Below are 19,976 nucleotides of genomic sequence, written 5' to 3' on the forward strand. Positions count from 1 at the left end.
ACCTCCGGAAATCCGTTGCTTTTTCTGGTTTCCGTTTTGTATAGTACTCTTACAAATTATGCGTCCGTCGAGTTAAAACAACATAATTTTTAAAAACAATGGCACAGAATATAAAGTAGCACTAACATGCCTTTATGGCTCAGTTGCGTAAGGAAAACATAACGAATGCTGCAAGCGAACGACTTTAAAATTGTTCAAGCATAACCAATTAAGGTCTGTCAAAAGTAAACAAAACTGGAAAGTTTCAAATTAAAGAATCTGTTCAAATCATCAAAAAACTTTTGTTTTTTTTGACACGCGGTTTACGTGTTATGACGAAACTGGAATATTGCAATTAGAACAAAAATACCTAGTAGCTCATATGTATTTAAGTCGCATATTTAATGTCAACTCAATTTAAACGTCGTCCTGTTATCTATTCACCAGTCAACGAAGCAAAAACTTTCTTAATGAGATCGTCCTTCAGATAATGATCGTGTTATAGGATTCCTTAATGACAACTACCGCATAAGGCCGTGAGCGAGAGTAAAATATTATCTATAGACAATCAGAACTTCAAACAAGTGTGTTCAGGATCTGTTGATAAGTATACTTCCAGACGGTTATCGATACCAATCATTCAAAATGCAATACAACCTTTGGACCGTATTGTATGGCTTTGCCTTCAAGCCTCTGTTTAAATGACGAGCGTGAAACTCGCAATAGCAAGTTTATATGTGTCACAAGATGATAAAAGATAATGAGATGAGTCACAACCGCAGCGGAAAGGTCGTTATGTCGAATGCACCACTTCACATCTTTTCACGTAATTACTCGTAATATACCGAGAGCAACGTAAGCACAAAATCTGCCATGAGGTTTATTTTTAAACTAAGTGATCCCGTACAGATTTTGCTGTGAAGGTAATCTGAAACAAATTGAAGCAATCTGTCGTTTTGTACAAAAAAAATATGTCTCAAAAGATTTACCTGGTCTCCAAATAACTGTATATACAGAATTTTGAAAAAAAAAACTGACTTCATAAAACACTAAAAAGTTAAAAATAAATTGAAATTAAATTATCAATAAGTACATATCCGATTAGTGTGTTGGTACCTTACCTACCATGAAGGTAGGTAATTTCTGGAGCCGTTGCCCACCAATCGCGCCACGCCAAGACACAAAACGTAGGTATACTATGTGCAATCTATCAGTAATTGACACATAAAAGTGACAATTAGTATTTTATTGGGCACAGCCTCCAAAAATTGTTCTTTAGTGTACACAATCCTTACAAGAACCTGCTCACAATGCAACATGGTGGCATTCAGGAATGATTCACCGGTTGCCGACCTTTGCAGTCCAAACAGATAGTAATATAGGCCCATCCCTAAAACGAAAACATTCGAGCACACGTGAAACCGGCTGAATGTAGTGTTGGTGATTCTATCGTTTTTAAGACAAATCCTTTGACATAGGTAGTCAATCTTTATAATTTAATTTTGAGCGTCTATGTTGGAAACATAGATGTAGTTACATTATCAATGGGTCCCGCAGGCAGTTCGGCTACAAGTTTACTTGGTTAGTTACGGACGTCAAACGGGACGACGGAATTATCCAATGCAGGTCATAAGCGGACCACAAATTCCTCTCCACCGAGGAAGCAACAGGGACTCAGCCAAGATAATGATGATTGTGACTGATCAATGTAGTGACAGTAACTAGTGTCTAACAACCAATAGCAAGCAGGACTCATCAAGCAGTAAGCTTTCAGATCAGCATTCCGTGGCGGCAGTAACTGTGACAAAGTGCTAACTATCTGATCATTCAATTTGTATTCTTCGCCGGTTGGCGTGTTTCCAAATATAATGGCGAGATCAGTTTGCTTACCAGTTCTAATTGAATTGCACCTCTAATAGTATAAAACGTATTTTCCATCATTTGCCTAGTATCTAAGAAGTTATTTTTGCACTGACCAAAATTACGTTCATAATTACACCGTAGATATACACCGTACAGCTAGAGAGCTCGGGAATGGCTTACGGGGGAATTTCCAGAAATAAAATAAGACTTAATTTTTTCCTGAAAAAGTTCTAAGTCAAATTTGATCAAAATAGTTTCAGAAGGCGTTTATGAAATACGTTTTTACTGTCATTTAATCTAATCTTTATCATTTAACTTTCTACATGTGATATGCATAAACATTTTAATTTCCATAAATCTTGAGATGAGTCAGTGACCTAGTGACCGCCTCCGGTGTGCCTTTCTATCCGATGTTTACTTTAAGATACACTTGTGGCATGAAACTTGGTCAAAGCAAATACGCAACGTATGAATAATTATACGTTATTGGTGTTACTATAAAATAGTAAATAGAAAGTAAACATCACACGTGATCGATTTTGTTGAAATAAATTTTCGTTTCATGTTTTAAATAATTCTAACAAATATTTTTCAGGTCTCAAAAATTAAGTAACAAGCTTTATACATATTCATAGATTACACACGTAGATAACATCATAAATAGAATCAGAGAACGTAATCATGTTTGTTGAAGAAAATGTATTATTAGGTTTAGATTTCCTATGACGAGCATTATGTTCATGACCTTAACGAAAGTTGCGTGTTAGCAATAGCACGAACACGAACTCTTATTGATTGGTCCGTTATATATTTTTTTAAACATCGATAACTTAGACTTATGTATATCACGAAAATCTTTATACATACATGGTATTATATTTACTGCGCTATCACTGCAAGTCATTAATTACATGGGTCAGATATGCAGATTCAGGCAACTAGGTATTTGTGTAACTATGACGCAATATTAGATTCACCTGTGCAAAGTTGCGAAGGTTAGGCGGGAGTCGCTTAGTGTAAAATTCGGGGTCCTCTCCAAATTCAAAATTTTTTATTCATTATTATAGGATATTATTATATCGCTTAATAATTGTCGTATGGTTTAACAACTTGGTTGACGTCAAATATATTACTTAAAAACTAAGTTTACTGCCGCTTCCAAGGCGTCAGTGCAGAAGAAGCGGTAACAAACTACACTGCAGCATTTTCTCCATGAACGCGGGTCTCGTGGATGTTTGTATTATTAGGAAGTTAAGTATTTTGATTAGTGTGAAATATTGGAATAAGTACCCTAGACATTTTTATTATGTGGGATTGCCAGGAGGCGTGTGGGTGCGCTCAACCTTGGAAACGCCCCTAACGCGCGATAATTAAACCAACAGACCACATTTACTATGTATAACCACAGTTTTTCTATTATATTTATTACTTTTTGTGAATGAAAAATCTAGTTTATTTCATGCTATAAAATTCTCAGCATCCCTAGGAGCAATTATGGCTAATAGAAATTTTGGTGCCACAGTCAATGGCAGGGATAGATATTTGCCCAATGTGGTTATGGTTTCTCCACGGAAAGTAGGAACAGAATGGAATAGAAAATGTTTTTAAGTGAATCAGATCCGGCAAAAGTAATAATTATAATGAAGAGTGGATTGGTTTGGGGAAACAGACCAGAATAACTCTATGAAATGAATGGGGTTCATGTTTCTTTGCCTTCAACTGATTTGCCTTTCAGTATGTCACTCAGTAATGTTTCCAATGTAACTATGCATACATAACTTACATACATTCATGCCTCTTTCCTGGATGGGAAGGCAGTGTGTACATCTTTCCACTTCTCATGATCTCTGAATACTTCTTTGCGTCATCAATATTAACAACTCTCTTTATGCAAGCTTATCTGTTACAGGTACTCTTGACACAACCTTTCACCAGAACCTCTCAAGTTTGATCAAGGTATGTTTACCTCTGTCTCTCTGCTTAGATATATTATGGTTATCCAGATTGGATTCTCAATTGTTGGCTTTAAGTTGTAACAGCTAGAAATCCTACTTCTAGGTATGTTTCACTTTACCTGATACTGATAGAAGATTTGGCATAGCAGACACAAACTTAAGGTATTTGATGCAGTTATACTCACAGCAATCCCCTATATCTCAGTATGTCCCTAACTCTGACCTTCACTATCCAGGTAAATCTTTAAGGTTACCCTTCCCCATATTGGACAAGATAGATTTTAGATGTTCTCATAATATGAGATAATTAATTGTTAATTCTTACAAGTGATACTTCAATAATCAATTGAATTAGGCTTGTAATTTAATAGAATACATTTTGTGTTTGGTGCAAAGTGTTTAGTGGGAGCTGCTTCTAGGTATTAAGTGCTAAGAAAAAAAAATACATGCAGGCATTATTGATGTAACATTAAACAAAAAGCAATATTTTAAATTACTGAATGAAATGTCAATTTGGCAAGATTACATTCTGTCATGTGTGATACTGGAGAATGGCAGTCTTCTGGTAGGAAGTAGGTGCTATATCAGAGGGGGCCTGTGCAAACAGTCCAAATTCATTAGGTCCATTTTGCATAATTAAGTAAAATTTAATGGATAGCAACCTGACACTATGTTTTTCTTAATTCCATTATTAAGCCATTCAGCAAAATGTGGCCTTCCAAGTCTTTTGGCTTTGCTTACTCAGTAATAGATAAATCTGTAAGGGTTAAGATGTGATTCCATACTAAAAATTTCGAAGAGGTGACTTTCAGAAGTAATTTAACATTTTCAGTAGGTATGGTTTGTAAAAAACAATTCATTAAGCTAGCAAATTGTGTTTCGTTTATTTTATGCTAGAAGATAGATTACCTTCTCAAATTCTTGATTTAAAACAAACAGCACAACAGACAAAAATCGGGCTGGCTGGACAAAAGTCGTCAAATCTTTCTCCAAAGCAACTTACTAGGTAATACATCAGTAGGTACCTATGTTTCTCTTTTTTGAGTACCTACTCAATTCAGGATTGGATTTGGCTTTCATGGATTGCTTCTAAGAAACAAAAGACAATTTACCTCCTCTAAGGCGTTGATTGTTTGCCGGCATTGTGGCATACGCGAGACAAATGTTGATGTAGTTGGGGAACTGTAGTCATCTCGAGTTTCCTCAATAAATTCACTGATACCAATAAGACCCGGCATTGTGAACACAATCACTTATGTCGCACTAAAGTAAAAATTCATACACATTCGTTTATAATATCACTCAATACATTAAACGAACGAAATATTTAAATTTGAGCACATTGTCACGTACCAAACACTTCTGCGCAAATAAAAACAAGATCGCATCTAAACGCAAGCAATAAACCCACCCATTTCTCTCGTGACAAATGAAGGGACTGAATTGATTGAATGAAATGATGAAGTAATGAATGAATATCTACGTACTGATTCCGGAGTTTCCGGGTGTCTGGGAAGCCAGGCCGGAAAAGAACGAATGAATGAAGTATTGCCAGTGTGACCATTCACGGCAGATTACTGCCTTTTCGGTAGATTTCATCCTTAAAATTTGCTCGTGGAAGTTGATGCTGATTATAAATATTTAAAAAAAATGACTTGGGGTTTTGTAAGTAACTAGTACTATGAATATATAACGATAAAGCCTATTGAAGAACGTTCATAAGACACATGACTTATGTCCCCTCTTTCTCTTACTCTGCGGTTAATATTAACGACAGTGAGCAAGAAATGAAGTGTGTTTGTAAAAAAAGGAGATGCTTCTTGTTATCAGTAACTATATAGGTATATTTACATAGTTTTAGTATAACCCTAGATTGGTATTTATTTCTCCTATACTATTAAGCGAGTAATATTTGTATATCTCAATCCCAGCTAAAATACAAACGCGAAAGAAAGTTTATCTGTTTGTTTGTTGTCCCATAAAAATGGTGCAAGAATCGATTAAGCTGAGTCCTATGTCTGTAAAAACTCGTTTATCCTGCATTTTCCTATAATAAGATGGTCACTAGGTATCGATAGGAGGGCCCGGATTTGATTCCCAGCAACGGATGTTTTTTTAGTATTTACATGCATACATACATATATTCACGTCTATATCCCATACGGGGTAGACAGAGCCAACAGTCTTAAAAAGACTGATTAGCCACATTCAGCTGTTTGACATAATAGTCTCGTAAAATTGAGACTCAAAAAGTGACATGTTACTAGCCTATCGCCTAAAAGAAGAATCTCAAGTTATTAAATGTATAGGGAGCGACGTTTTCGGCTCGACCGCCACCAAAGGGAAGATTTTTCGCCAGGCTAGGAGTTATGCCAGAGAAACCGCTGCTCCAGCTTTTTAGAATTTACTATATTTTATATTAAGTTTGAGTCTTTGATGTTTTGTTATATAAGTATTTATTATAAAATGTAGTATCGTTGAATTCGTATCTCGTACGTAATACATCAAACTGACTTGGAGGCTAAATCAATCTGTGTAATTTGCCCACTATAAATTTATATTTATTTGTGGTTTTTCTGACGTCTACTGAGAATCGCTTAATCACCCAGGCAGGCACGGCGCATTAATTAGGCCGTGAGGAAGTATATATTAGCGATCAATCAAAGTAATAAAAGTTATAGCTAGGTTTTAGAAGAAAACTAGTTTTTGTTCACTTCACTTCACTTTTTAATACTAAGGCTCCATCGTTCAACAAAACGATGACTTTGCCAATGTCAAGGTTGAAAAATACACGTAATTTCTACGCTAGTATAATATGCCTCAAGACGCAAGAATTTTGCATTTTTTTTTTTACTTAGATGATCGATAGTAGTTTTAATTACTAAGATATAGCAAGAATCAAGAAAGGTTTTTTTTTCAATAGTGACAATGACGGAGCTGTCACGAGGTAAGGTTGCAAAAAAAATTAATTTATCAATAAATAAATCCGGACTTACTCGTACGTATTGCATTAATTTTGAAATGTAAATTTAATCTTGTACCTATTGTTTTGTTTTTCGTGCAGATTCCAATAAAGAGGCAGTGTATTCTGGAGATAAAGTGCCTACTTTTTTATTTCTTGATATTTCACCCGTTCAACTTCTAATATTTTTTTATCAAGATTATAGTCAATTGTCATAAAGTAGGTAAACACGATCACCTGATAAGTGTTCCTTGGTCTTTCGATTAGTGCCTTCAAACTCGACGAACTAGGTCATTACTATTTAGAATTGAACAGCAACTGTCATTCATACAAATAATTTTCGCCTTCTATAACATAATCTAAACATCTGTAAGAGTTTTCTCGCAGCGATTAAAAGGAACAAGAAATATGTAGGTGATATTAATTTGCTTACCTATTATTTTCAGAAATTGGAGAAGTTTGGTCAAGATTATTTGATCATCGACCCTTTTTAAATGGCGAAATCAAGTTTATGCTAAAAGAATTTGAGGTAAAGATTAACTCAAACGTTACAGGCAAAGTAACTGACAGATAACTACATATAAAAAGAACCTAAACATAGACTTCTTAGCTCTTTTTTTGTGTTGTTCAATAGTTACTTATGTCATTTATTGTAGGAAAAGAGAGGAGATCGCGAAGTTGAGAATCTATTCTCCATTCTTGAGAAGCTCACAGAAGTCAAAGACAACCAAGTAGATAAAATTAAGAAAGTTGGAGAAGCTGCATTGCCGCTGTTGAACGAGAAATTAGAACAGGCTTTGCAGCTCTGTGAAGAAGTTGAAAGGGAAAGCATTGAAATTCAAAAGGTGAGATTACTACAGGTTGAATTAAATTATTTATATTAATTAAGTGGTCCCTGGTGAGCATAGGTGCTAGAGCTTCTTCTTTAATTTAAGAGCTTACTCTTGCCAGTGGAATTAAGTGAAGCCTCCTTCACATATTTTCTCTGTAATTTTTTTTATTTGTTGGTTATGGTTTTTTGGTTGGTTTCAAGAGCTTAGTATGATATAAATATAGTTTAATTGCTAGCCAAAGCTCATAAGGGGAGGCTTTGTAACAAAATTAGCACATTCAAGCATCTATATGTAACCATGATCTCATATGGGTTAAGTTACACTGCAAAAGTTGAGGGGATCAGACAAACTCTGCTTTGTGTGAAAATATGACTTGCCCAATCCAGGTTTATTATCTGCTCAGCAGTGTGGAGGCAACAAATGTGGACCCCAGCAAGAAGATATGATTACTTCCATTTGGTATTGCACTCAAAAAGAGTAGTGCTTATGAATGTGAAAATGGGTGTAAATAAAAATAGTGCAATATTATTATATTTGAATTTTCTTAAAAAAGTAGGACTTGTGCTATAAAGCAGTTTTATATTGTGTTACAAATAATTTATTCCTTTATTAACAAATTTTCAGGTCAGTGAACAAAAAAGATTAGAAAATCGTGAAAAGAGACAAAAAGAATGGGATCAGTTCATTGATGATATGAACTTTAAATGTAAGAGAATTGACAACGCTTTTGAAGAAAAAGAAGAAGAGCTCCGAGACCTATACACAGATTTAAATCACAAATTGAACATTGCAGAAAAGTAACCATGGATTTAAAAGGATCTCTTGTTGACACAAATGTCAGAATTTACCCCTCGCAAAAGCTGAAAGACTTTATTAAAACTATACCAATTAATAGAACTACACCATATAATATAGCAAAACTAGCTAAAGACCAAGATTTCATTCCAAAAAATAAAACAGAATCTGTTTTAAAGCCTAAAGAATATGAATTCAACAAGAAAGATATAGAGAATATTAACAAAATTAAAAATAAAGTAAATCTTGGTGAGACTGCTAGAAGTAACACAGAAGTTGAACATAGCAGTAGTGGAAATGAAAATTCCAATATAGAAACAACAGAAAAAGGAATTGAAAAAGCCAATTTGACTCTTAATAAAAAAGATGGTCATACGAAAGATGTACATGACAATCATAAAAAGAGTGATAATTGTGACACAGATACAGAGGAATTTGATGCCCGTAGAGATGAGAAATACTTAGTAACCAATGATATAGATTGGATTTACAAATACCTTAAAGAGAAACGAAATGAAGATAAAGATGTCCCTTTCTTACATGTTTTACTTGAAGGTGTCGATGTTGTAATGCCAGACAATGAATTGATTAAAAGAAACCCAATACTTGAGGAAAGATGCGTTAAGCTGAGAGCTCAACAAGAAGCAAGGGAGTATAGAAAGATGACAAAAAGTGTAGATAATGTGAGAATTAGATTCCCTGAAGACAGCATATCCTATCAATGTAAGTGAGGAACAGTTCAAGATTCCACTATCACAACATAGTATAAAACATATTATTTGTTTGCTCTTCAACTCGTTTCTAAGGTGTCTTTTTACCCTTTAAGTGATAAAGACGTGATAATATGTATGAGTTTAGTAAAGGGCGACAAAGGGAATAATCATCTAGTGAAAACTTCCAAAGTCTTGGGATTCTCCTTTAAGTTGATGATTGCTAGTCAATATGTTACTTTTTGAATCCCAACTAAGGAATTAAAGCTAATTGTGGCCTTTCAGTGTATTGCATACTGTCCGCTCTGTCTACCCCATAAGGGATAAAGACGTAATTATATGTATGTATTACTCACCATTTATATCAGAAAAAATTTCGTCATCTTTTATGTTTCAAACTTGCTAACTCATATTTTATGACTTACTAAACATGTTTTATTTTCAGTGAAACAGCTAAACCGCCAACTCATTGTAATTGGTCAGTTCATATTGTCCATTTTTGCTGGATTTCTCTTCGGATTCAAAGGTGTGGACTGGATGATCGGCAATTTGGATTTTGGATTTCGTTTACTTCTTGGTGTTATGTGCGCATTGATAATTGCTCTTGCAGAGATTTACTTTATCGCAAAGAAATTGAATGAAGAACTTAGCGTACCGGAAACAGTCCAGTTAGGAGGACCTACAAAGTTTGCCGAAGAACCGACGTGTCATGGACGAAAGATTACGTCTTTAGAGAAAGAACACATGGATTAATTAAAAAAATATATTTATATTATTGTACAATTTGTTGATTAATTTATTATGTACTTATTTTAGCTGCTAGCTAATTACATCTTGTTTTAATAATGTTTTTTTAGAATAACTTGTAGGACATAATTAGGATAGAAAGCATGAATACATGTGCTTGAATAGGCACACCTATCTTATCTTACATAAACTGTTAAGTTACATTTGTATGTGTATATGGCTCGTATGAGAAAATTTAAATAAATCATTGAATCATTAAAAAGCATTTTCCTTTATAGAAATGATGATGTTTTGATGGGTCATTATTAGACAAGGTTACAAGATCTTGGGCCGGTTGGGCGTCAGTTCAAACCACTAGGAATGTGAAACAATAATCGATTATGGAAATAATCAATTAAAAATCGATTTTATTAAAAGTAAAAATCCATTTTAATACGTGATTTTTTTTAAATTAACCTTTTAACCGCGCGAGTCGCATATATGCGACAAATATTGCCGTGCCCCTACCGCCCGTGTCGTATTTCTGCGACAGAGAATATCCATGATTTTTTCGTTCTATTATCGTCCTATTAACTTCGTGGTATAACTAAAACTATTATTGAATAGAGCTATTTATTACAACAATTACTTAAAATTATGTTTCATAGCTCTAAGCATTGAAAAAACTTAAACAAAAATAAGTAATTGGCAGCTCGGACTTTTCTTCGGTGTCTATCGCGCGTATCGCATAAATATGACCATAGGGATGGGATACAATGCAATGCGCATTTTAAAAACAAAATAACAAACAGTTATATAATCAGGTATAATGCATCATTCAGCATGAAATAAACAGTGTCATACGAAATAAAGTTAAATTAACAAGTATAACTTTAAACATAAGAATTATTAAAACGGTCGCTCCATTCGCTCTCACAAAGAATTAGTCAAAATAAGTTAGATTTCGGAAATTTTACTAATTTTCACTTAGAGATAAGCTTTCACCTTAAAGATGAATGATTGTGATACAAGAAGGCTGATTTTAAATAAAAACATAAAAAACTTTTTCACTTTTTTTTATCGATACAACGATTACTCCTCCTTATTTATTGTAGGTATTATTTTATCGATTTGTAGCGGCGCGCTAGGGGCACGACAATTGATATTTAGCCAAGCGCTTAAAAGGTTAATAATCGTTTTTTTATATCATGCAATAAATGCACCCCGACATTACGTTTGAAGGCCGAAACGCGAACTGCCAAAGAGAATGCACTATCATAGCTCCATAATATTACATTAACGCCATCTGTGCATCCATGATGGCATTCCTTCTGTACTTTTAAAACAGTTTAGATGATTCATTTAATGAGACATTCACTAGATGGAGTTAGTCGATGAACTGTATTTTATCGACATTGACATACCGGTTGATATGTCATTCATTATTCGTTGTTGAAACTTCATTTTTCGAACAATTCAAAAGGTTTTCGTGACAAAAAGTTTTTGAATAATGTCTACGACTAAAAGAACGAGAAGTAGTTGGCGTCAATATTTTCATATTGACAATAAATCTGGCAATGCTATATGTAAATATTGCCCAAAAATTTTAAAAACTTGCAGTAATACAACAAATTTAAAACAGCACATAGAAAGGAAACACTCTGGTATCATTAGTATTAAAAACAAAGAGGTAAGTACCTACAATTTGCATTTAATTATAATTAATTAAAAGGCTCGACTGGCTGTGCATAGGGAAACGAAACAAATACTGAGTGCGAAACGAACGTAACGAAAATAGTGCGAAACAAATACTGAGTTGGCAATGATTAGTTTTCTAATAATTAATTTGAATAAATTTTAATAAGAACACTATTTGCCATAGCACAACATTTTCGTTGCTATTCAGGACTATATTTATAATTCCCGAGGTCAGAAGTTTTTAATTTTTGACATTTGTAGTTTAGGGTTGGGCGTATACAAATCGGAAGATATACTAACCAATTCAGATAACAAATCGATTTACGATGTAAACAGTGGCTAATCAAGTCAAAATTTAGTTTTATTTTGATTGGCTTATATTTTACGAAATATTCTTTTAGTTTTGTGGCCATATAATAAAGGATATTCTTAACCAATTTCATTTTGTTGTAGTATCGTCCTATCAAGTCGGAAAACAATTCGCAAGCAGAATCAATTGCAGACTTGATTTTAAAGCCATCGACATCTACACGTTCTGAAGACTCTGTGAATATGATACCGACTACTTCCGCATCTCAAATTGAAGGTCCTGTAGGGTCTTCAACTCCTAAACGACAAAAAGTAAGCATAGAAGCATCATTCATATTTTATTAGAATTTGGATCAGGGGGTTCAAAAAACAAACAGATTACAGACGCTATAGCAGAACTGATATGCCGCGATAATCTTCCCTTCAGCGTGGTCGAAGGAGAAGGGTTTGGAAAATTTATTAAATTACTTGCACCATTATATAAAATCTCATGTCGCAAAACGATAACCAGCATCATTGATGGGAAATACGAGGAAAAAAGCTATTATAATCAAAAAGTTACAATCCGTTACCAATATATGTTTAACGATTGACGAATGGAAGGATTTACAAATGAAGAGCTATCTGGGAGTAACTATTCATTTTATCAAAAATTTTAAGATTGTTTATTTTAATATAGCTTGTGAGCCGCTTTCGGAGAGTCATACCGCCGAATATTTATCACCTTTCTATTTATGTTTGTATCAAAACAAAACCATATCGCGTTTCAAAACGGGATAACGCCATCTATTATTATAAAATTAAACTAAACTTATACATATATTAAAACCAAAATTAGACATATCGCCCACCAAGGACCTTTTGTCCTTCACAAACTGAAAAACATAAATCAAACTTAACTTGCACAACACGTGTTTAATTTAACATCCTAAATGTACATATGTATGTGCATCTATCATCGGCTAATACAAAGCATGTCAATAACAAACAAAAATCTATTAAAAAAGTAAATAGCTGTTCAAATAATTTACAAATCAAAATTAACTACCTATCTCCTTTAATAATAAAGTCGACATCAAGTACTCATCAAGTAACATTTAAGTTAAGTAGTGGACTGTAAACACTATGTAGCACTTGGCAAAAAAGTAATAATCATGTTAACGTACTTGAAAGGAAACAAAACAATATACTTCATAAAATGTAAAAATACAAATTTCTAAAATCTACATTTACAAATCATGTTCATCATTAACTGGTAAAGGGCAAAGTTTTGAAATTGGACGTTGAATAAGAGAATTTTTATAACGTAATGTAACTACTCTTGTTAAATTATCTTTACCAGGATGCACATCTTCGATCTTGCCGTATAACCATTTGGTAGGTGGCAAATTATCTTCACATACTAATACTATGTCACCTGACCTCAGTTGTGGAGATCTAGTTTTCCATTTATATCTTTGCAGAAAACCATAAAGATACTCTTTGGACCAACGTCTCCAAAAATTTTGAACCATTCGCTGCGTAAGTTGCCAGCGACGTAAACTGTTGATATTTTGTAACTCATAATTGTGATCAGGAGCTACAAGTAAAGGCTCGCCCACCAAGAAGTGTCCCGGTGTTAGCGGAGTTGGATCATCACAATCTGAGCTTGGCTGACAAATGGGACGAGAGTTAAGACAGGCCTCGATTTGAGACAGGACCGTGCTTAATTCCTCATATGTCAGCGTGGATTCACCTATGACACGACGAAGATGATGTTTGGTACTCTTGATTCCGGACTCCCACAGTCCACCGAAATGTGGAGCATGAGGAGGAATGAAGTGCCACTCTGTACCATTGTTTGCCAAGGATGCCGCAACTTCATTAGAAAACGAAGAACGTTCACTAGACAACAACAACTTCAACTCTTTTGCGGCGCCTACGAAATTGGTACCGTTGTCGCTCCACAGATGATTGCAACGCCCTCTTCTAGCGACAAATCGCCTAAAAGCCGACAAGAACCCTTGGGAGGTAAGATCAGACACGACTTCAATATGTACAGCCCGTGTAACCATACATACGAATAAACTGATATAGCCCTTGTAAGATCTATTCCCTCTACCTTTCGATACACGTATATTGATGGGACCAGCGTAGTCGACACCTGTTTGTAAAAACGGTTTTAGAGGTGTTACTCTACAAGATGGTAGCTGACCCATTAATTGCGTTCTAATCTTGGCGGCGTTACGCACACATGGAATACAATTATGAATGTGAGATCTTACTAAATTCTTTACCTTTGTTATCCAATACTTAGTACGAATATAGTTACAGGTTAACTGTTGACCTCCATGAAGTGTTTTATCATGGGCATCGGCTACTAAGAGCTTAGCCAAATGTGATTCGCCTGATACTATAAACGGGTGTTTGCTACAATCAGGTAAGTCGGATTTTTCTATTCTTCCTCCAACCCTTAATAATCCATTCTTATCTATATACGGATTAAGTGTAGACAATTTACTTTTCTTACTAACATTTTTATTTTTCAGGAGCATGCTGATTTCATCGGCAAACCAACGACGTTGATGCTGAAGTATGCAACAGGTAAGTGATTCCTGGATCTCCTTGGCGGTAAGATAAGGTAAGTGTTTAGATTCTTCAGAAGTGGTATTTTTTAGATGTAGAAATCTCCTGCAATAAGCTATTACCCTTATTAGTTTCCGTAAACTTGAAAATCTAGAACAAATATCCTCTATTTCTTCAAAGTTTTTGACACAAGTAGTATGTGCTTTAAGTTGACGCTTCTCTAACTCTGTCTTGGTGCAAATGGAACGTGGTTTGACATAATCAATTTCGCTATTTTGTAACCAGCTTGGACCATTCTTCCACAGCGAGTTCTCTAGAAACTCTGACGGTGACATACCACGTGACGCACAATCAGCAGGATTTTCCTTTGTCGAAACATACGACCACTGCGTAGCATTAATTAAGGTAAGTATTTTTGAAGTCCTGTTGGCGACAAAAGTCTTCCAACGACTTGGATGGTCGGACAACCAAGCTAACACGATCGTAGAGTCCGTCCAAGCATGTATATCTGACTTATTGATGTTCAGTGTTTCAGATACTTCCAGAAGTAGTTTAGTAACTAGAACAGCAGCGCACAACTCAAGTCGCGGGATGGATATCTGCTTGATGGGTGCTACTTTCGTCTTAGCGGTTACCAGGTGAGTATAAACTTCATTTTCCATAGTAACGCAACGAATATAAACCACAGCAGCATAGCCTGCATTAGAAGCGTCACTAAACCCGTGTAACTCCACTTTGATATCACTTTTCTTCTTGCGGACCCATCTCGGAATATGAAATAATTCTAGCTTCGGTAATTCCTTGCGATATTGTGACCACTCTTGTATCAGCTCCTCTGGCAATTTATCATCCCAGCCCAGTCCAGCAATCCATAGCTTCTGGATGAAGATCTTTGCTATAATAACACACGGAGCTATCCACCCGAGTGGATCATATAGTCGACAGATTTCACTAATCACTTTGCGTTTTGTTTCAGGAGCAGAGGCATCAGAAGAAATCTTAATGTTATAACCAAACTCATCTGTGCGGCGATTCCAAGCAATACCTACAATTTTAGTAACATCATCCTCTTTAAACTCTCTTTCTGTATCTGTTTCTGTACCACCTAGTACTCCTATTTTATTACATGTCCACTTCTGCAATTGAAATCCACCTTTATTTAGCAATTCATTCATTTCTTTATAAATCTTAACCGCTTCTTCTTCATTTTCAGCGCCGGTGAGAAGATCGTCCATGTAGAAATCTGATAGAACTCTACTTGCCGCGTGCGGGAAATTAGGACCTTCATCTACAGCTACTTGTTGCATTGCTTTAACAGCTAAATAAGTAGCGCATGAAGTGCCGAAAGTGACAGTCAGAAGACGATAGTCACGTATAATACCCTCTTCAGATCGCCATACAATCCGCTGAAAATCGGTATGTTTTGCAGCTACGTTCACTTGTCGATACATTTTTATGTTATCAGCAGTGAGACATATGGGGTGTGAACGCCAACGCATTATCAAGTGGCGTAATTCCATTTGTAAGGTTGGACCAACCATCAATGTATCATTTAAGGATAATCCATTAGCGCTTCTATCAGCGGCATTAAAAACCACTCTGGTTTTTGTTGTTGTTCTATCCATACGAACAACCGCATGATGTGGTAACCATACCTTACCCTCCATATTTGATGACTCATCATCAACAATCTCCATATGACCAAGTTTCAAATATTCATCTATTACCTCAGAATAATTGTTCTTTAATGTGCTATTCTTATCCAATCTCTTTTCTAGACCAAACAAACGTTTCACAGCGACGGACCTTGTATCACCGTAGTCTCGACGAACATTTGGACGAAACGGCAACTCCACTACATAACGACCAGTCTCATCTCTGCAAGTTGTGGCGTTGAAATGATCTTCACAATCCTGTTCTTCTTGAGTTAATATCTTTTTGTTTGGACTAGGTTCAGATTCGATTTCCCAAAATTTCTTGATTAGTTCATTCTCTTCTAACTGGATATGAAAGCTCATTATAATGTTGTGACATGTAGATTCTTCATTATCATAGCCGTCAACCTGACCCGACAACACCCATCCAAGGTAAGTATCCTGTGCAATAATCAAATCATTAGGACTTTTAATCAATCCCTTTTTCAGGATAGCGCAATACACCTCGGAGCCTAAGAGAACATCAATTCTATTAGGCGAATTGTACTGCGGATCAGCCAAACTGATGCGGCCAAGTTCAGTCCATCTGGGTGGAGTGAACTTCCTTTGAGGTAACACTGTAGTCACCGTTTGAAGGACGTGAGCCTTCACTTGCAACTTAAAGGTTGGGTCACAGAGTGACTGAATCTTGACCTTAACCACATATTTTGAGGTTAAGTCACTCTGACCACCACCCAATCCTGAAATACTAGTTTTCTCAGCAACTTTATTCAACCGTAATAACTGTACGGCTGCTTCCGATATAAAAGACGCTTGTGATCCTTGATCCAGCAGAGCTCTTAATATCAGAGGAGAACCATTTCTTGACTCAGCCTTTACCAAGGCTGTAGCTAATAAGGTTTGGCTTGAAACCTTTCCTGTCACAAAATGGCTTGTAATGCTTGTGGTCTGGTTCATGTCAATAGACGGTTCCGGTAGACTTTGTTCAGTCTCTGCCTGCTCGGTAGCTACCGCTACTGTTGGTGAGTTGTTTCCATGAAGAAGTGTGTGGTGCTTTCTCTTGCAGATCCGACATCTCGTAGAACCACGACAGGTTTTCGCTGAGTGGCCACTGCCGAGACAATTGAAACAAAGTTGAAGATTTTTAACAATATTCTGACGGCTAGGGATTTCTTCGCTAATAAACTTACTACATGAATAAATCTTATGATTTTCATTACAATGAGGGCAGGTAGACATTGAAATAGTGTGCAAGACTTTAGGTTGTGTATGATTAGGACATGACTTAGACTTACTTTTAGTGGGCTCAACAAACTCTAACGCGCGGTAACGTGATTCTATGAAATCTTTGAATAAACAATAGGAAGGCAAATCTACACTACAATTATTAATATGAATTTCCCATTGTTTTCTAGTATCAGCGTCCAATTTCTGACTTACAATATAAATTATAATTACATCCCATGTATCGACTTTAATATCTAAGTTAGTCAGCTCATGAATACAATCGGAAGTTGAATCTAACAAATCTTTCAACCCTTGAGCCGACTCGCAACTCATGGACTTTTGGTTAAACAAACGCTTTAGAATACAATTAGATAAATACCTCTTATTATCATATCTACTCTGTAACAAATCCCAACACTTTTTGTAGTTATCATGCGTAATTGGAATGTGTTTAATTAACTGTTCAGCTTCACCTCTTACTTGCGTCTTCAGATAATGTAGTCGCTGAACGTCGTCGAGTGCAGAGTTGTTATGGATGAGTGACGTAAACAAATCCTTGAAAGACGACCATTCGGTATACTTGCCACTGAAAATTTTTATAGTTATCTTCGGTAATCTTACAAGTGATTCTTTATTCTTGTCTGAATTCTCTTTCAAACTCGATGACGCGGTAGACACATTCGGTGATAAGGCTTTCAGTGCAGATTTCAACTCGGTTTTATAACTTAAATACATTTCATAGCCTATATTGTATATGTCACTTTCTATATAACCTTCAGTATCTTCATATGTAGCTATAATGTATTCATGCTTGTCAGAGAATTTATCTATAATTGTTTCCAAACTTTCTAATCGCGTCAAAACATAAGATTCAGTAATTCTTTCTTTCGGAGACTTTTTAAAATTACTTCTTCCCTTTTCTATTTGACTGAATAATTGTTTCATTACTCTAATACAGCCCTCCATGATTGACAGATGTAATTATAAATGTCACCAATTATTTTTTCAAAATTTGTCTATGTTCTGTTTTTTATTGATCAAAATTTTCTAAGTGTTTGGACTTATTTGTCACCGCTATGAAATCGGGCATAGATTCCTCGTCTCGTCACTTCTTACCGAATTATTCTAAGTCCCAGAATCTACACTATGAAATTTTACAAGTCCCACTACTTCTATCTTGAAATTTTTCTAAGTCTTTACACAGTTAAAAGTACTTACAGTTTTTCTTGCTCACTTACTGCACTTCACTGTACTAGCCGACAGATGGCGCTGCATGCACCTGATCTTCTTTGGACTGGTTCCACACCACTAGCTTCACTCTATATTTAGGAAACTGCCAAATGCTTCACATTCTTCAAAATATATCCGACTCGTTAGGACCCTTAAACAAGAGTATATCGAGCCAAGGCAGCTTGAATGAAACTCAGACTCCCGGAACGAAGACATTTATTTAAAAATCACCTTTCTATTTATGTTTGTATCAAAACAAAACCATATCGCGTTTCAAAACGGGATAACGCCATCTATTATTATAAAATTAAACTAAACTTATACATATATTAAAACCAAAATTAGACAACCACCATTAAAAGTATTTGTGAAGAATGGGAAATTCCTGATGAAATAATTGTGGCCGTCACTACAGACAATGGTGCAAATATAGTAAAAGCCATTGAATTAGCATTTGGAAGAGCAAAGCTTATTCGTTGCATAGCCCGCACATTAAACCTTGTTGTGCAAAATTCAGTCATGGTGAATGAAATAAAAATATTCATTGATAAAGTTCGCAGAATTGTACAATGGTTCCATCAGAGTGGAGTTGCTGCAGTCCAATTGACAAATTCTCAAAAGGCTGAAAATGTACCGGAAGGAAAAATTAAACACCTGGTAGGTGATATTTCAACGCGGTGGAATTCACAATTGCATATGCTTGAAAGGTTTATATGAGTGGGTCGATGAGCGGCATTTTGTTGAATTACCCTAATGCTCCTCCTATGATTCAAGCTAGTGAAATGATGAATATGCTGTACTGAAAGAGGTCCATCGCATGATTTGAGCATTCAATTAAAAATTTCAATAATAAATGAATTTAAGAAAAGATTTGAACACATACAAAAAGTTCATTTATAAATAATTCATTCATCAATACAGCAAAATTTTTGGACCCTCGTTTTTAAAAATTACACCTTGATGACGGAGCATCTTTGGCAAGAACTATGAACTACATTAAACAATCCATTGAAGAAAACCGAGAACCTGAGGATTGCCCACTGTCAATAACTTCGGCCGCTGATGATGTCGATAATGATGACATTTGGGAAAACCACAACAAGTTGTTGTTGGAGACTATGAGAACCAGTCGAAGTCACATTCAGGCATCTGAATTAAGCTTGTACATAGTTGGGCCTCTAATAGGGTTAAAAGAAGAGGCTTTAGAATCCTGGAAAAGCTATGAGGGAGCTTATCCCAAACTCACACATTTGGCGTGTAAGCACCTATTGGTACCGGCTTCTTCGGCTCCTGCAGAGAGATTGCTCTCGAAAGCTGGCGCCATATTAACAAAGACCAGGAGCCGAATATTATCCAAACGCTTACCTAAGCTGTTATTTCTAAACTCGTTGCCTACGGATTTCTAGGTTTTTTTTTATTTAAATAATTTATTTACATACATACATATGGTCACGTCTATATCCCTTGAG

The 19,976-nt window shown here is 35.5% G+C and overlaps 5 protein-coding genes across 5 annotated transcripts in view; 3 read left to right on the forward strand and 2 right to left on the reverse strand.

Moving 5' to 3' along the window:
- LOC106138197 (arfGAP with SH3 domain, ANK repeat and PH domain-containing protein) overlaps positions 1-5,246 on the reverse strand; it is a 45,720-nt gene extending 40,474 nt beyond the window's left edge. Inside the window, exon 1 of the mRNA XM_060949131.1 lies at positions 4,910-5,246. Within this exon, the coding sequence (XP_060805114.1) occupies positions 4,910-5,035 (126 nt within the window). The 5' untranslated portion in view covers positions 5,036-5,246. The remainder of the gene's footprint in view (positions 1-4,909) is intronic.
- Positions 5,247-6,670: 1,424 nt separating this feature from the next.
- Positions 6,671-8,393, forward strand: LOC106138159 (biogenesis of lysosome-related organelles complex 1 subunit 5). The gene is made up of 4 exons (XM_013339213.2): positions 6,671-6,744; positions 7,206-7,288; positions 7,416-7,604; positions 8,217-8,393. Exons 1-4 carry the CDS (start codon positions 6,726-6,728, stop codon positions 8,391-8,393), a joined length of 468 nt encoding a protein of 155 aa, XP_013194667.2. The 5' UTR covers positions 6,671-6,725.
- Positions 8,394-8,395: 2 nt separating this feature from the next.
- Positions 8,396-10,094, forward strand: LOC106138157 (uncharacterized). The gene is made up of 2 exons (XM_013339212.2): positions 8,396-9,110; positions 9,543-10,094. Exons 1-2 carry the CDS (start codon positions 8,396-8,398, stop codon positions 9,848-9,850), a joined length of 1,023 nt encoding a protein of 340 aa, XP_013194666.2. The 3' UTR covers positions 9,851-10,094.
- A 2,965-nt stretch (positions 10,095-13,059) lies between these two features.
- Positions 13,060-17,007, reverse strand: LOC106135320 (uncharacterized). The gene has a single exon (XM_060948654.1). It carries the CDS (start codon positions 17,005-17,007, stop codon positions 13,060-13,062), a length of 3,948 nt encoding a protein of 1,315 aa, XP_060804637.1.
- Positions 17,008-19,493: 2,486 nt separating this feature from the next.
- On the forward strand, positions 19,494-19,913 carry LOC132902676 (uncharacterized). Its single transcript, XM_060948663.1, has one exon. The coding sequence runs from the start codon at positions 19,494-19,496 to the stop codon at positions 19,911-19,913; it is 420 nt and encodes a 139-aa protein (XP_060804646.1).
- Positions 19,914-19,976: the final 63 nt, after the last annotated feature.

This window comes from Amyelois transitella, chromosome 3, assembly GCF_032362555.1.
Source record: "Amyelois transitella isolate CPQ chromosome 3, ilAmyTran1.1, whole genome shotgun sequence".
NCBI lineage: Eukaryota > Metazoa > Arthropoda > Insecta > Lepidoptera > Pyralidae > Amyelois > Amyelois transitella.

Coding starts and splice junctions, on each gene's coding strand:
- LOC132902676 (XM_060948663.1), top strand. CDS start 19,494: ATGAACTACATTAAACAATCCATTGAAGAAAACCGAGAACCTGAGGAT.
- LOC106138157 (XM_013339212.2), top strand. CDS start 8,396: ATGGATTTAAAAGGATCTCTTGTTGACACAAATGTCAGAATTTACCCC. Junction 9,111..9,542: donor AGACAGCATATCCTATCAAT/GTAAGTGAGGAA, acceptor TTTTATTTTCAG/TGAAACAGCTAAACCGCCAA.
- LOC106138159 (XM_013339213.2), top strand. Junction 7,289..7,415: donor TTATGCTAAAAGAATTTGAG/GTAAAGATTAAC, acceptor CATTTATTGTAG/GAAAAGAGAGGAGATCGCGA. Junction 7,605..8,216: donor AAAGCATTGAAATTCAAAAG/GTGAGATTACTA, acceptor ACAAATTTTCAG/GTCAGTGAACAAAAAAGATT.
- LOC106135320 (XM_060948654.1), bottom strand. CDS start 17,007: ATGAACCAGACCACAAGCATTACAAGCCATTTTGTGACAGGAAAGGTT.